This window comes from Arvicanthis niloticus, chromosome 16, assembly GCF_011762505.2.
Source record: "Arvicanthis niloticus isolate mArvNil1 chromosome 16, mArvNil1.pat.X, whole genome shotgun sequence".
NCBI classification, from domain to species: domain Eukaryota; kingdom Metazoa; phylum Chordata; class Mammalia; order Rodentia; family Muridae; genus Arvicanthis; species Arvicanthis niloticus.
This window is the reverse complement of record NC_047673.1, coordinates 33,589,971-33,603,948: the sequence shown is the minus strand read 5'-3', so window position 1 is coordinate 33,603,948 and position 13,978 is coordinate 33,589,971. Positions and strand designations below refer to the sequence as shown.

At 42.3% G+C, this 13,978-nt stretch overlaps 1 protein-coding gene across 1 annotated transcript; it reads right to left on the bottom strand.

Moving 5' to 3' along the window:
* Window positions 1–1,276: 1,276 nt before the first annotated feature.
* Triml2 (tripartite motif family like 2) lies at window positions 1,277–12,393 on the bottom strand. Its single transcript, XM_034520747.2, has 7 exons — window positions 12,205–12,393; window positions 11,772–11,867; window positions 10,476–10,670; window positions 8,059–8,199; window positions 4,715–4,737; window positions 4,459–4,559; window positions 1,277–1,824 (listed from the first exon to the last, which is right to left on the bottom strand). Exons 1-7 carry the CDS (start codon window positions 12,391–12,393, stop codon window positions 1,277–1,279), a joined length of 1,293 nt encoding a protein of 430 aa, XP_034376638.2.
* Window positions 12,394–13,978: the final 1,585 nt, after the last annotated feature.

Here is a 13,978-nt window from a genome sequence, read left to right as displayed (position 1 = left end):
TTTAGTAGCAAGAGCCACAACAGGATCCATTCAAAACGCATTGAGAGACACATGTAATCGTGGGCTTTTCCACCTCTGCCCAGATCCTGAATAATGGCCCAGAGGCTTATTTACTTACGAATAAATGCCTAGATCATAAGCTTAGGCTTGTTTCCCTGACTATCTTGTAATGTACAAAACCTGTTTAAACTATTCTATGTCTGTCACACGGTCACATTGGCGGGGGTGGTCACCTCTCCTCAGTTTCATACCTACTCTGACTTCCTGAGTCTGGGTGCAGAATCCTCCTGTGCTTTTCTCTTTCCCAGAGTTCCAATCTCTCTGCTGGAACTTGCACCTGTATACTTCCTGCCTTTTTCTAAAGATGTATTTATTTATTTATTTATTTATTTATTTATTTATTTATTTATTTTATGTATATCTGAGTATACTATAGTTGTCTTCAGACATACCAGAAGAGGGTGTCAGATCACATTGTAGAGGGTTGTGAGCCACCACGTGGTTGCTGGGAATTGAACTCGGGACCTTTGGAAGAGTAGTCAGTGCTCTTAAACACTGAGTCATCTCTCCAGCCCTCCTGCCTTTTCTAATAGACCATCTGTTTTTAATTGACAGGTGGTGCTTCCACACTGTGCACAAGAGATTATCCTTACATACATCCTGTTCCTGTTCCTGACTAGACGTAATCACCCAAGTGTTCTTAAAAATGCATCTGTAGTCAGAATTCTAGGTCTTGCAAAACAAGACTGTATTCATTTATTCTAACTTTCTAATCATATACATCATGTATATACATGTATGATATATATTGACTATGTATGTGACATATGCCTATGATATATATATATATATATATATATATATATATATATATATTCAGTGTTACTATCCTTCATCATTTCTTTGTTTTCTGTTGCACTTTGTTTTTAGTGGAACGGGCAATAACCACCTGCCACATTATGCATATGAATGTCAGAGGGAAACTTTTTGAAGTCTGTTTTCTGTCCACTGTGAGGTCCAGGAATTGAACTCAGGCTGTCATTCTTGGCTAAGCCTTGATCCCCCAAGCCATCATCAAATGGCCCCATCATCATCCGACTTAAATAGAACTCCTTCTACTGAACACATGCTGCAAGTCACATTAAGTCTAACGGCTTTATTGGATTACACTGGATTAATTTCATAAAATGGTCTTCACAAAGTCTGGACTTTATTTTCAGGTCCCTTTCGATCTTGGGTTCCACACACAGCAAGATGAAGAGCTATCAGCAGCATTTCAGGGATGAGGCTGAGGGAGACAGACAGTGAGAGAGTCTGAACTCATGTCTCCATTTGGAATACAAAGAGAAAATACTGGTTTAACGGCTCCTCGGAAGGTAAGGTCAGAGAAACTGTAAATGAGGCATTGCTCTGTCACGCTGTAGAATGATACTTGCCCACAGTTACAGTCGAGGAAGATTCCAACTTTGTACATTTGCTTTCTCAGACAGATCTTTCTTAAAGGGGGAAAGACCCAGAGGGTACAATCGGCCCCCATCATGGACCTCATGAGCAAGACTTTATCTCCGGAAGCCCCAGGAATGCTGTCCTTTCTCTCTGTACAGTCACATACGCCCACCTGCCACTGGGTGGCTTGCCCCACAGCCACCTCCCAATAATGCCTCCCCGACTTGAAGCTCTCTGCGGCCAACACGGAAGCGCTGAAGTCAAATCTCCTCGGAGTGCCAGGCCCAGTTCTTGGTGTCTCCCTGAATCCCACACTTCTCAGGTCTTCAGATAAGACTAGGGAGGGGTGAGCTGTGTCTGGGTCCAAAGTGATATGTCCTGCATGAAGAGAACTTCAATTAATCCGAGGGTTTAGCAAACCTGTGCTGGATCTATGGTTTCTAACATGGAGCAGACGCAACTTAGGAGAAGTTCGAAAAAGCGACACAAATCTTTACTTCCCTGGATGGCCATCATGGGAGAAAAATGATGCTGGTATAATAATGGATCAGGCAGTTGTGTGGGGAGGAAGACAATCACAAATAAGTGGTAAAAGCATAAGGGCATAAGGTTTCTTCAAACCAAGGTCCGTAAAACTGTGCTAATAACCAGTCCCATTCAGATGTCACTAAGTAACATCCCCTAAAGATGTTTTGTAAACCAGACACTCCCAGAAGCATCGGTCCTTGCAAAAACAACACAATGGAGGGGTTTTCCATGCTAGTCACATCTTAACAGCTCACTGAGTGTGATGCAATCCCTTAGTATTAAGGAGACCTCAGAAACATATCAGAGAGGCTAGGACCCCTAAGGAACTCCTGAAAAATCACACCTTATATGTCAGACCATGACATACAAAGTAATTCCTTAGAACTATAGGAAAGTGATACCTTGCCCTCCTTTTCCCAGCAAATATGGTGATTTTTCCAGGCTTCTGAAACACTCTTTTTTTTTTTTTTAATTTACTGGTTACATTTCCTATTTCCTTCCACACATGACATCACCTAGTCTCAGTTTTAAATACTTTCAGAATGATTATAACCCAGTCCGTAAATAAAATACCAACACTAGTTAGAAATGATATGGGAATTTGAAATATAGTAAGCCCCAAATGGAATTTCAATTCCATTTCCAATTTTGACCCCTCTCCAAATTTGGTTTCTTAGTAGTATCTACATCCCTTTCATTAGACTAATTCAGAATATTTCTTATTTCTAACATCATGACCGGTAGTAGGTCTGTGGTTGTGTTAGTTAGAACTTTACTGCTGTGAACCATGACCAAGGCAACTCTTATAAAGGACAACATTTAATTGGGGCTGGCTTACAGGTTCAGAGGTTCAGTTTATTATCATCAAGGTGGGAACATGGCAGCATCCAGGCAGGCATGGTGTGGGAGGACCTGAGACTTCTACATCTTCATCTGAAGGCTGCTAGTGGAAGTCTGACTTCCAGGCAGCTAGGACTAGGGTGGTAAAGCCCATGCCCACAATGACACACCTACTCCAACAAGGCCACACCTCCTAACAGTGCTGTTCCCTGGCCCAAGCATAGACAAAGCATCACAGTGGTGGTTTGAGAATGGTTCCCACAGGCTCATATGTTTCAACACTTGGGCCTCAGTTGATGAAACTTTTGGGGAAGAATTAGGAGATGTGTCACTGGGGCTGGGATGTGAAGTGTTAAAAGCATCTTGCTATTCCCACTGTTCTCTGCTCAGTGCTTCTGGTTGTAGCTCTCAGCTGCTGCTCCAGCCTTCTTGTGCCTGCCCCCCTACCCAGCCATCATGAATTCTAACCCCCTGAAACTGGAAGCCCCAAATAACCTCTTTCTTCTCTAAGTTGCCTTGGTCTTGCTTGGTGTTTCATTGCAGCAACCGAAAGACAACTGGCATGAGGTTCTTTAAATTCGATTTCTTACCTTCAGTAAGTTAAATTAACTTCAGCCCCTGCACTGGCAGCCTGCTTGACCTTATTAGAGGCACAGTGCTCAATTTAAATTGCAAGTTTTCACAGGTTCTCAATACCTCCAGAAGACTAGCAAAAACAGTATAAAATTTCCTCTGGGGTGAGGAGTTGGGAGTTGGGGGTGAGGGGTAGGGAGTTGGGGGTGGGGCATCACTTTCATCCCCAGCCTCAGCATTCCTCAAGAACAAAAAAAAAAAAAAAAAGAAAGAAACTTTAGCTGAGACAGTGGTGGTTCACACCTTTGATCACAGCACTTGGGAGGGAGCTTTCTGTGAGTTCTAGGCTAGCCTGGTCAACACAGTGAGTTTCTGTACAGTCAGAGATACACAGAGAACCTTTATTTTTAGGGGAAAAAATGATAAAAAAAAAAAAAAATTCTGGCATGGTGGCACACCAATCTCAGCACTCGGAAGGCAGAGGTGGGTGGATGGATCTCTGAGTCAGTGGCCGCCAGCCTGGCCTACATACAGTATGAGTTCCAGAACAGCCAGGGCTACATAGAGAACCCCTGATCAAAATCAAACAAACAAACAAAAACAAAACAAAAGCAAACCAGTGAACACACATTCACAAATAGAAAACAAATGCTGAGGGTAACCAAAAAAAAAAAAAAAACCATCAAGAACATTAGATAAAAGAAACACCCTTCTAACCAACTGGACATTATTTAAAATAAATTACAAATTTGATGGTGAAGGGCACTAGATAAAGATAAAGGAATACTAGACATAGACTCTAACATCACTTGACCTATATGCTTGACGAAATGTAAACTGTAAACACATCCATAGCACATGGAGCAGGGGCTGTTGCTTAGTGTCTGAAGAGTGGGTGCTAAGCACATACAGGCTGGGCGTTCAATCCCTGCATCATACCATAAAAGTGCCTACAGTGTCTAGACGGCTTGAAAATGCCTGTGAGCAGATGTTTGTGAATGCCAGGATGTCCATGGGATGTCCACACACTACTTGGGTGTACCATATTCATGTGTAGGCCCACTCACTTACTCTGGAGCCTCAGTAGGACACTGCTCCTTCCCGTTATCTGGCATGAACTCAGGTCTGTTATCTGAGCTGGCTCCAGGCTCTGAAGCAGTAGGGACTCACTCCTTGGAAAAAAAAAAAAGGGACAGTGTCAGCCCCAGATATTCCCTCGAATGAACTTTTATCCATAGATATAACCTTATTCTTGCCCAGCATTCCCAACCCTCATATGTCCAAGACATCAGTCTGATTTTTCACCCAATTGTTTCTAGAAACTCACCTTTGTAAATTGCACTTTGCATTCTAAGGGGGAGAAAAGAGACAAGATTACCACTGGGTATTTGAACCAAAGCATTTGTAAGCCATGCCCAAGACACTAAAAAGTATTAACACTGTGTGTGTGTGTGTGTGTGTCTGTGTGTGTGTCTGTGTGTGTGTGAACACAGGAGAAAAACTCCAGGCTCTTCCTCACCCTCTTCTCTACCTGTCTCCTTTTAAATGGTACCCGTGTGTTTCCTTCCTGTTGCTGGAGGAGTAAGATGTGAGCAGAGCAGATGGAGGGCCACTAGGCCAAGAGGGCATTTGGAGCCAGGTCAGGCAGGAACTGAACATAACTGGGTCACATCTGCTCATGTTGTCTGGAAATATGCTAGGATCGAGAGTTGAACTATTTCCCTCAGGGGTTATCTATAGAGGCTTTTCAGTGACTTGTTTTTATCCTTTATTTTTAAATGTTTTTTACTTTTTAAAATATTATGAATTGGGGTTAGGTTTACTGCAAAGCAGTGTTTGCCCAGGAACTCAATTACCACTACTACCACTAAGAAAAAAAAACCATAAATTCTATGAATGAGCATACTGTTCAGATAAGTGTATGGAGGACAGAACAGACTTAAAGGACATTAACTGACTATTGCTTTTTAGTAACTAGCTTTTTGAAAAACAAATGGATGTTAATATATAACATCTTAAATACTTAATTGTTTAGGTTGTACTAAAACACCCTAGCCAGATAGCTCATTACAATAGGAATCTTTATCACGTACTGGAAGCTGATAATTCACAGATTCAGTCCCTAGGGAGGTACTTTTCACCTCACATGGTGAAAACAACTGTTTCATAAAGTCACTGATCCCTTTAGGAAAGTGCAACTCTACTGGCCAGTCACCTCCTAAAGATTCCATCTCTAATACCACTGCCCCTGAAGATGATTTCAATGTCTGTAACATATGTGAACATTCAGAGAACAGCAGACAGTATACAACCCTCCCCCAACTACCCCCCCCCCCCCAATTTTCAGGTTACAGTTCATTACTTTGTGGAGGATTTTTGTCTTTGGACAGCATCTGTGAATGCTAACAAGCACATACATACTTACATATCAATCCTTTTCTAAAATCCAATAAAAAAGCAGTTGTGCTAATTACTCCTTGCTCATTCAGTGAGATATTTTAAAGACAAGTCAGTGTCTGGAGATCCATTTTATTCTTTTCATAGAGTATTCCGCTGAATGTGTGAAACTCATTAACTGATTTCCCTAGAGAGGCACATCTCAATTCGAGCTTAACTGTTTTGCTTTATTGTTTTAGAGACAAGGTATCCCACTGTAGCCCTGGCTGGCCTGTAACTCACAGCAATCCCCCTGCCTCATCCTCCCAAGTATTAGCATCACAAGCATGAACCTGGCTTTCAAACATACTGAGATAATTGTTTTCAGGTGATAAATCACTTTATGAAACAGCTCTGCATTCCACCAGGATACAACATGTGGGAAACGTGATGTGCAGATGCATCATGGGAGATTCACCTCTGCTTCAATCAGAGCAAACCTGTCTAAGCTCCTCAAACATCTGTCTTATGGTAAAGTCCTGTATTTTTAACATTTAGAAAGATAACTAGAGGGCTGGAGAGATGGCTCAGTGGCTAAGAACACCATCTGCTCTTCCAGAGGTCCTGAGTTCAATTCCCAGCAACCACATGGCGGCTCACAACCATCTGTAATGGGGTCTGGTGCCCTCTTCTGGTGTGTCTGAAGAGAGCAATGGTATACTCATATGCATAAAATTTAAAAAAATTAAAAAAAAAGAAAGATACCTAGAGAGAACATCTATCTATCACTCAGGTATGCGCGCGCACACACACACACACCATGGCTCAGAGATCATTTGGAAGAGGAGAAAAAGTGTAAGAGCCTGTGGATGGCTACAGGTAAACATTGTCTTCTGGACACATCAGGGCAGTTGCACGGATGAACTCACAGCACCTATGACAGCATGCATAGGCGTGTGTAAACCCAAGTTAGACTAAGTCTTAGCACAGAGACCTCAGTTGGGCACACAATCTCAACCCCAAGTCGGGGATTATTAGAAACTGCTAACTGCTGGACAAAGGAGAAACAGTTTTTGTTTTTGTTTTTGTTTTTTTTTGTTTTTTTTTTTTTTAAGACTGTAGCCCCTGGTAAGGTAACTGCTCTCCTCTAGAAGAGCATATATCCAAGAATATTTGAACAGCAGAAACTGATCTTGAAGGATGTAAGTAAGCAGGAAAGAGAAAGAAAGAAGGAAGGAAGGAAAGAAAAAAAGAAGGAAAGAAAGAGCGAGTGAGTAAGCAAGCTGGGTGGGAAGGGGTGGATCTGAAAAGAGTTTGAGGGCCTTCAATATAATCAAAACATACCGTGCAAAACTGTCAGAGGACTTACTTTACTTTTTGAGAACTCATTTTTAATAAGAAGAAATACAGGATATTGCCATTATCATGTGGTCCTGTCCATGTACAGTAAAACACCAGACCCTATCACTCCTATCATCCATCAATCATCTATCTATCCTTTGACCTATAATTCTATATAGACCAGTCAGCCTCCCCTGCCGTCACCCTTTCCAGTTTCTCCCAGTCTTTGTTAATCATCAGTCTGTCAACTTCTATGACATCAATTTAAGTTCTACATATGAATGCAAATCTTTTTTTTTTTTCTTTCCGAGACAGGGTTTCTCTGTGTAGCCTTGGCTGTCCTGGAACTCACTTGGTAGACCAGGCTGGCCTCGAACTCAGAAATCTGCCTGCCTCTGCCTCCCAAGCACTGGGGTTAAAGGCGTGCGCCACCACACCTGGCATGAATGCGAATCTTATACTTTTCTTTCTGTGCTTGGCTTATTATGCTTAACATAAGGATCCAAAATTCCATCTAAATTATAATATATGTAATTATATATCATATGTAATTGAATATTATTTAATATATTATAATTATATATAACTTAATTATCACTATAAATTATGTCTTTGTCTTTTTTAATGAATGAACAGTATCCCATAAATGAGTTACAATGTATCACATTACTTTTCCCTTTGCTAGTACTCTAAAAGTTTCTTTGGCACATTAATTTAATTTCCTTCAGACATATGCCCAAAGTGGGCATTTCGGAAGCTCAGTGTTCTCCCTACGTCTGTACTTATTTACAGAACCCTCAACAGTATTCTGCTAAAAGCACGATGACAATGGCTGCCTAGCCTTCACATAGGGTTGAAGATCACTGGCCCTGGCATTCTGGAAATGGCCCTTAATGAGTGTGTCCACTCTGCAGTTCCCAAATGCTATTAAGGAATGGTCTTCCCCAGGCTTACCTGGAGCAGTGCAATGGCAGATTCTGCACAGTTCCTCTCTAGGTCTGTGATGATCCTCTGGAGTCTGCAGATGTGCGCACAAAGCCAGACTTCACTCGCCTTCAGTTTGCCCATGTTCTCTCTCCCCAGGTGGCTAAGTCTCTGCAGATGCAGCTCCGAATTACCTTTCAGCAATTTGTACTTTTTTTTTTTTTTTTTTTTAATGTGCACTGGTGTTTTGCCTGTATGTATGTCTGTGAGCGGGTCAAATACCCTGGAGTTAGAGGCAGAGACTGTTGTGAGCTATTATGTGGGTGCTAGGAATTGAACCCCGGACCTCTGGAAGAGCAGACAGTACGCTTAACAACTGAGCCATCTCTCCAGCCCCACGTATGTATGTATTTGGTTGGTTGGTTGGTTTTATTTCTTTGAGACAAGGTTTCTCTGTGTAGCTATGGCTGTCCTGAAATTCACTCTGTAAACCAGGATGGCCTCGAATGCAGAGATTTGTTTGCCTCTGCCTCCCAAACGCTGGGATTAAAGACATATATATTGATACACCCTTTTATTTACTAATTCAACCTTGGCCAGGAAATCTAAATTTCTGAATGTCTCAGGCAAAGCCATGTTTCTATGTGAGGCCAGGTGCCGTGGCAGCGCGAACCTGTAATGCTGGCACTTGAGAAGTGAGAAAAGATACAGGAAGATCATGAGCTCAGGCTAGCCAAGACCGCAGAGGGAAATTTCCTTTCTAGATTAGTGAAGAAATGCAATTTTTCCCTTATTGTTTAATATGCCAAACTTAGGTAGGCATTTGTCCATGAAATCTGTTTACTCAGATTAACAAACATGGTACCCAAAACACACCACACTCTTTCTGGTGTGACATTTCGTTCAGAACTTGAATGTTTCGTCACGAATTAAAATTATAATTTAGGGCACGGTATCCCTTTAATTCCAGCCCTCTGGGATAGAGGATCTTTGTCAGTTCAAGGCCAACCTGTCTACAAAGCAAGCTTTAGGCCAGCTGGAGCTAAATAGTGAGACTATCTGAAAACCACCTTTTTGTTTGTTTGTTTGTTTGTTTGTTTGAAGGGAGCATCTCTTTGCACAGCCCTGACTGTTCCATAACTCACTATGTAGTACAGACTGGCCTTGAAGTGAGAGAGATCAACATGCTTTTGCCTTTAGGGTGCTAGGATTACAGGCATGTAGCAGCATGCCTGGCTGCTTAAAAACACATTTTAAAATTGATACTTTAATCAATAATTAGCAGAGATGCTTAAATAATGAGGCCTCTAGCTGGGCAGTGGTGGCACACGCCTTTAATCCCAGCACTTGGGAGGCAGAGGCAGGCGGATTTCTGAGTTAGAGGCCAGCCTGGTCTACAGAGTGAGTTCCAGGACAGTCAGAGCTACACAGAGAAACCCTGTTTCGAAAAAAACAAATAATGATGATGATGATGATGATAATAATGCCACTGATAACTGGTTTTCCTTTTTGTCTTTCTAAATATAGTCTACCTGTTCGTGGTTGTATCAATTAGGAAAAAAAAAACCTCTAATACTAGAAGCTTTTTTTTCTCATTTGGGAAATTATTTCTGTGTTGGAGAATTCCTCATTGGCACAGTCCTGCTAGCTCGTCCTCATGACAAGTAGCATGCCTCATACAGCTGCAGCCCATTCTGCAAGCCTCTTACAGAAGGCTATAGGTTACATTTAATCTCCTGTTGCCATTAAAGTTCCCAACTGTAATCACGGTGTCTGCTATTTATGGACTGCTGAAAATATACAAGGCACTGTCTAGGGGCTCTCTGTAGATTATCTCAGTTAAACCTCACAGCAACATTGTGAACTAGAGGCCATTGTTATTTCGATTTCACAGCTAAAGAAACTAGGTTAGACACTGAGCCACATAGGCCCAAGGCTACCTAAAAGCTAGTAACTACTAGACCATCAATAAGATCCCCGGGAGTCTTCTGAGGTTAATTCTCTCAATGTGGCTCTGGACGGAAACAATATTAGTGCTGTCTTAGCCATGTGTCTTTCCATGGTTGCAAGTATATTAGCAGTGTAATATGAGATAATGGCTATATACAAATAAGTGTATGTGCCTCTCTCCCTCCTTGCTTCTCTATTTATATGTGTGTTTGAATAGAATCTTATGAAAGAACTGCAAGTAAGTACGTGAGTACACTCTACACACATGGTTGTCACTGGATACATTTTTTGGTTTTCAAGACAGAGTTTCTTTGTGTAGCCCTAGATGTCCTGGAACTCACTCTGTAGACCAGGTTGGCCTCAAACTCACAGAGATTCGCCTGTCTCTGCCTCCTAAGTGGGGGGAGTAAAGGTGTCCCCACTGCTCCGTGTCACTGGATAATTTATTGGGAATGGATACAGTGCTTAGCTATTCTCCATCCAGAGTATCCTCTCACCTGTAGCATTTCTTGGGACTTCTGCATGAGCTCAGTACCACACTTCATCAGCTGGTCCTGATTAGGTCCATTTAAGTTCAGGTCAACTTCGTAGGCTGGCAGTCTTGGATACTGTTCTTCCTTCTCTTCAGTCAGTAACTGAAATCGCATCTTATACTCGGCCTCAATCATCTCTTTAAATCTCTGTTCTTCTTCCTTCCTCAGATGGGGAGGTTACAGATTTCAGGTTAAACAGGATAAACTGACAATAGCTGTGTACCTCTGTTTAACCACAGCACAACCACAAGGAGACATGAAACACCAGGGAAGAAAGAAAAGCCATTAACTCTGAAGGGGAAAGGGAATCCAGTGAAGATTCACCAAGATATCAACAGAATCATAAACTCAACTTTGTAGATGGAGGGCTGTTCGGCTGACGAAGCAGCCCAGGTGTGATGCTATAGTCTTAGGGCAGCTGAGGCTGAGGCAGGGGAATGATGTGTTTGAGACCAGTGTGAGCTCCTTGAAAGCCCAATGTCAAAAACCCAACAAGCTAAGGAAAGTATGACCTATGGCTAAAAACATCAGTAGCTTTCTCTTCCAAGAGCAAAGTTCTAAGCTAACACATTTTGTTTTGTTCTTTGAGGGATAAAGTTTGGCCTTGAACTTGCTTGTTTGTAACTGAGGATGACCTTGAATGTCTTTCAGACCCTCCTGCCTCCCCCTCTCTAGCAATGAGATTACAGATATTCTCACCATGCCTGGTTTTGCTGGGGACCAAACCCTGGGCTTTCAAAGCAAAACACTCTACCAACTGAGGCACATTGTCTCTGCCCATGTGTGTACATATGTATACACGTGTGATGTGATTTTTTTTGAGAGCTATCCTTTGAGACATTTCTTGCCAATTTCACTATGTAAGTTCAAGCTTTTCCTTCCTAACTTTGGAAGCTACAGGTGTACGTCACTGTTGGTTTTTTTTTTTTTTTTTTTTTGTTTGTTTGTTTGTTTAAATCACATTAAAAACAGAGGAAAAAAATAAAATAAAAGAAAGCAGGAAGATTTATTTCTAACATACAAAAAGATATTTGCCGGGCAGTGGTGGCGCATGCCTTTGATCCCAGCACTTGAGAGACAGAGGCAGGCAGGATTTCTGAGTTCGAGGCCAGCCTGGTCTACAGAGTGAGTTCCAGGACAGCCAGAGCTACACAGGGTAGTAATTAGCTTCTTTACTTTATTATGGACATGAAATACTTTCTCCCGCTTTCTTATCTTAATGGCAGGTTCCCCCTCCCCAGCATCAGGATAAACCGTCACCTGAATCGTCATCATTCTCTCTCGCTCTTCGGCCAGCAAGCTCTTAGCTGCTTCAAGCTTTTCCCTCAGTGTAACCAGAGTTTCCTGGAATAACTTCTACAGACAAACAGATCATGGGATTGCAGGTAAATTCACTGTGTGAGAATAGGAAGATTTCCCCACCACCACCACCAAAATCAGAGTTTCTCTGTGAAACCAATCCTGACTGTCCCAGAACTTGATCTGTAGACCAGGTTGGCCTCACACTTGGAGATTCACCTGCCCCTGCCTCCAGAGTGCTGGAATTAAAGATCTGTGCCACTACCACCCAGCTTGTGGTATTTCTTACTCAACACCCAAGGATCGTTTCTGGAGAACCACTATATCTGTGTCATTGATCAATCGAATCATCCAAAAGTTGTCCAGACTCCTTTAGATTTTCCTTAAAGCTTACCCTGTAGTACTCAGCAGCTTCTTGGATACCATATGCTGCATGTTGCTTGTGCTCTGGAGACTGGAAACATTTGCTGCAAACTATGATCTGGTCATCGTCACTGAAGAGCTGCAATGGTTCAGGGAGTGTCTCACAGTACGACTCTTCTGTGATTCTGCACAGTATCTGGGGCTTGGGTACTTGGGACATTCTGGTCAGTGCCACCATATGAAGACTAGACTGCTTGTTTCTGATGTGAACTTCTTCCCTGCTGATGAACAGGAGATAAGTAGATGCATCATTGTGATCTGAAGCAGGCCCACTTGGTACCCTCAGGAGCTACTGTGCAGCATCTAACTAGCTTTGTAGTCGTCCTAGGCTGTGTGAGGAAGGAGAGTTATGGCAGTATTCCTGGCCAGACAGGTTTAAGCCTTCTGATAATTCAGCAATAGCTTTAAAGATTAACTGTAAGCAACAATGGAGGAACACATTTCTCTACAAGTCTATACACATACACACATACAGACTATACACATACACAGTATTCACTTTCCTGGCACAGAGAGAGACACAGAGAGAGACTGACTGACAGTGGGGCTCTCTGAGTGCCTCTTAGAGGATAAGTACTACCGGTGTAAGGAGGTATTGGTGTTCAGGCTTGTTCAGGTCTACCCTGAGAGTTGTGTCTCTCTGTAGATTTTGCAACAATGGTATCACAGCTTGCATGACCCTAGAACTCATCATAAAAGATCTCTCTCTCTCTCTCTCTCTCTCTCTCTCTCACACATACACACACACACACACATGACAGTAACTGCAATAATTTAACTTGTCACAATCTAGAATCACCTGGGGAGGTGATCTCGGTGAGGGACTGCTGAAGTCAGACTGGCCCTTGGGCATTTGTGAAGGACTTTTTACTTAAAACAACTAACCAACCAAACAAAACCAAAACCAACCAACCAAACAAACTGGCATGCTATCAGTTCTCTTATCTAACCTAGCATTTTGGAATGACAACAGAACACCGAGTCCCAATCTCTGACAATCCTTTATACACATTTGTTCCCATAGTCCTTTGCTGACCACCTCCTCTGATAATGTCATGTCTCCAAGCACATACTCTAGGTCCTCCTTACTTCACATTCCCAGTGAGGTGCTTGGGTTACAGACAGATGCCACAAGACCTGGTTGTTATGATGCTGGAGATCAAATCCAGAGCTTTACAACGGCACAGGGTTAATCAACTGAGGTCCATCCCCAGCCGCCATTTTGTTCTGCTTTTCTCTGTGTTTTGGTTTTTAAATTTGTCTGTTTTGTTCTTAAGATTGGGTCTTCCTCCCTATGCATCTCTGGCTAACCTGGAACCCAGTGTACTAACCTCTCTCTCTTCCTTCAGTCCCTCTGGAGATGGAATTATAGGTGTGACCCAACAACCACACCTGGCGATCCTTCTACTTTTTCAATTAATATTTAAGACACAATATATTTCACACAATATTTAGGTGTGATATTTTGATACATATACTTTTAAAGAATATGTTGTCAATCCTTTATACACATTTGTTCCCATAGTCCTTTGCTGACCACCTCCTCTGATAATGTCATGTCTCCAAGCACATACTCTAGGTCCTCCTTACTTCACATTCCCAGAGAATGAGGCCAAGAGAGTGGACTCAGAGGTTAAGAGTATGTACTGCTCTTCTGGAGAACTGGAGTTCACAAAAGCTAGTAGTAACTCCAGCTTAGGAGGATCCAACATTTCTGGCTTCCTCGGGTGCCTACACTTAGGTAT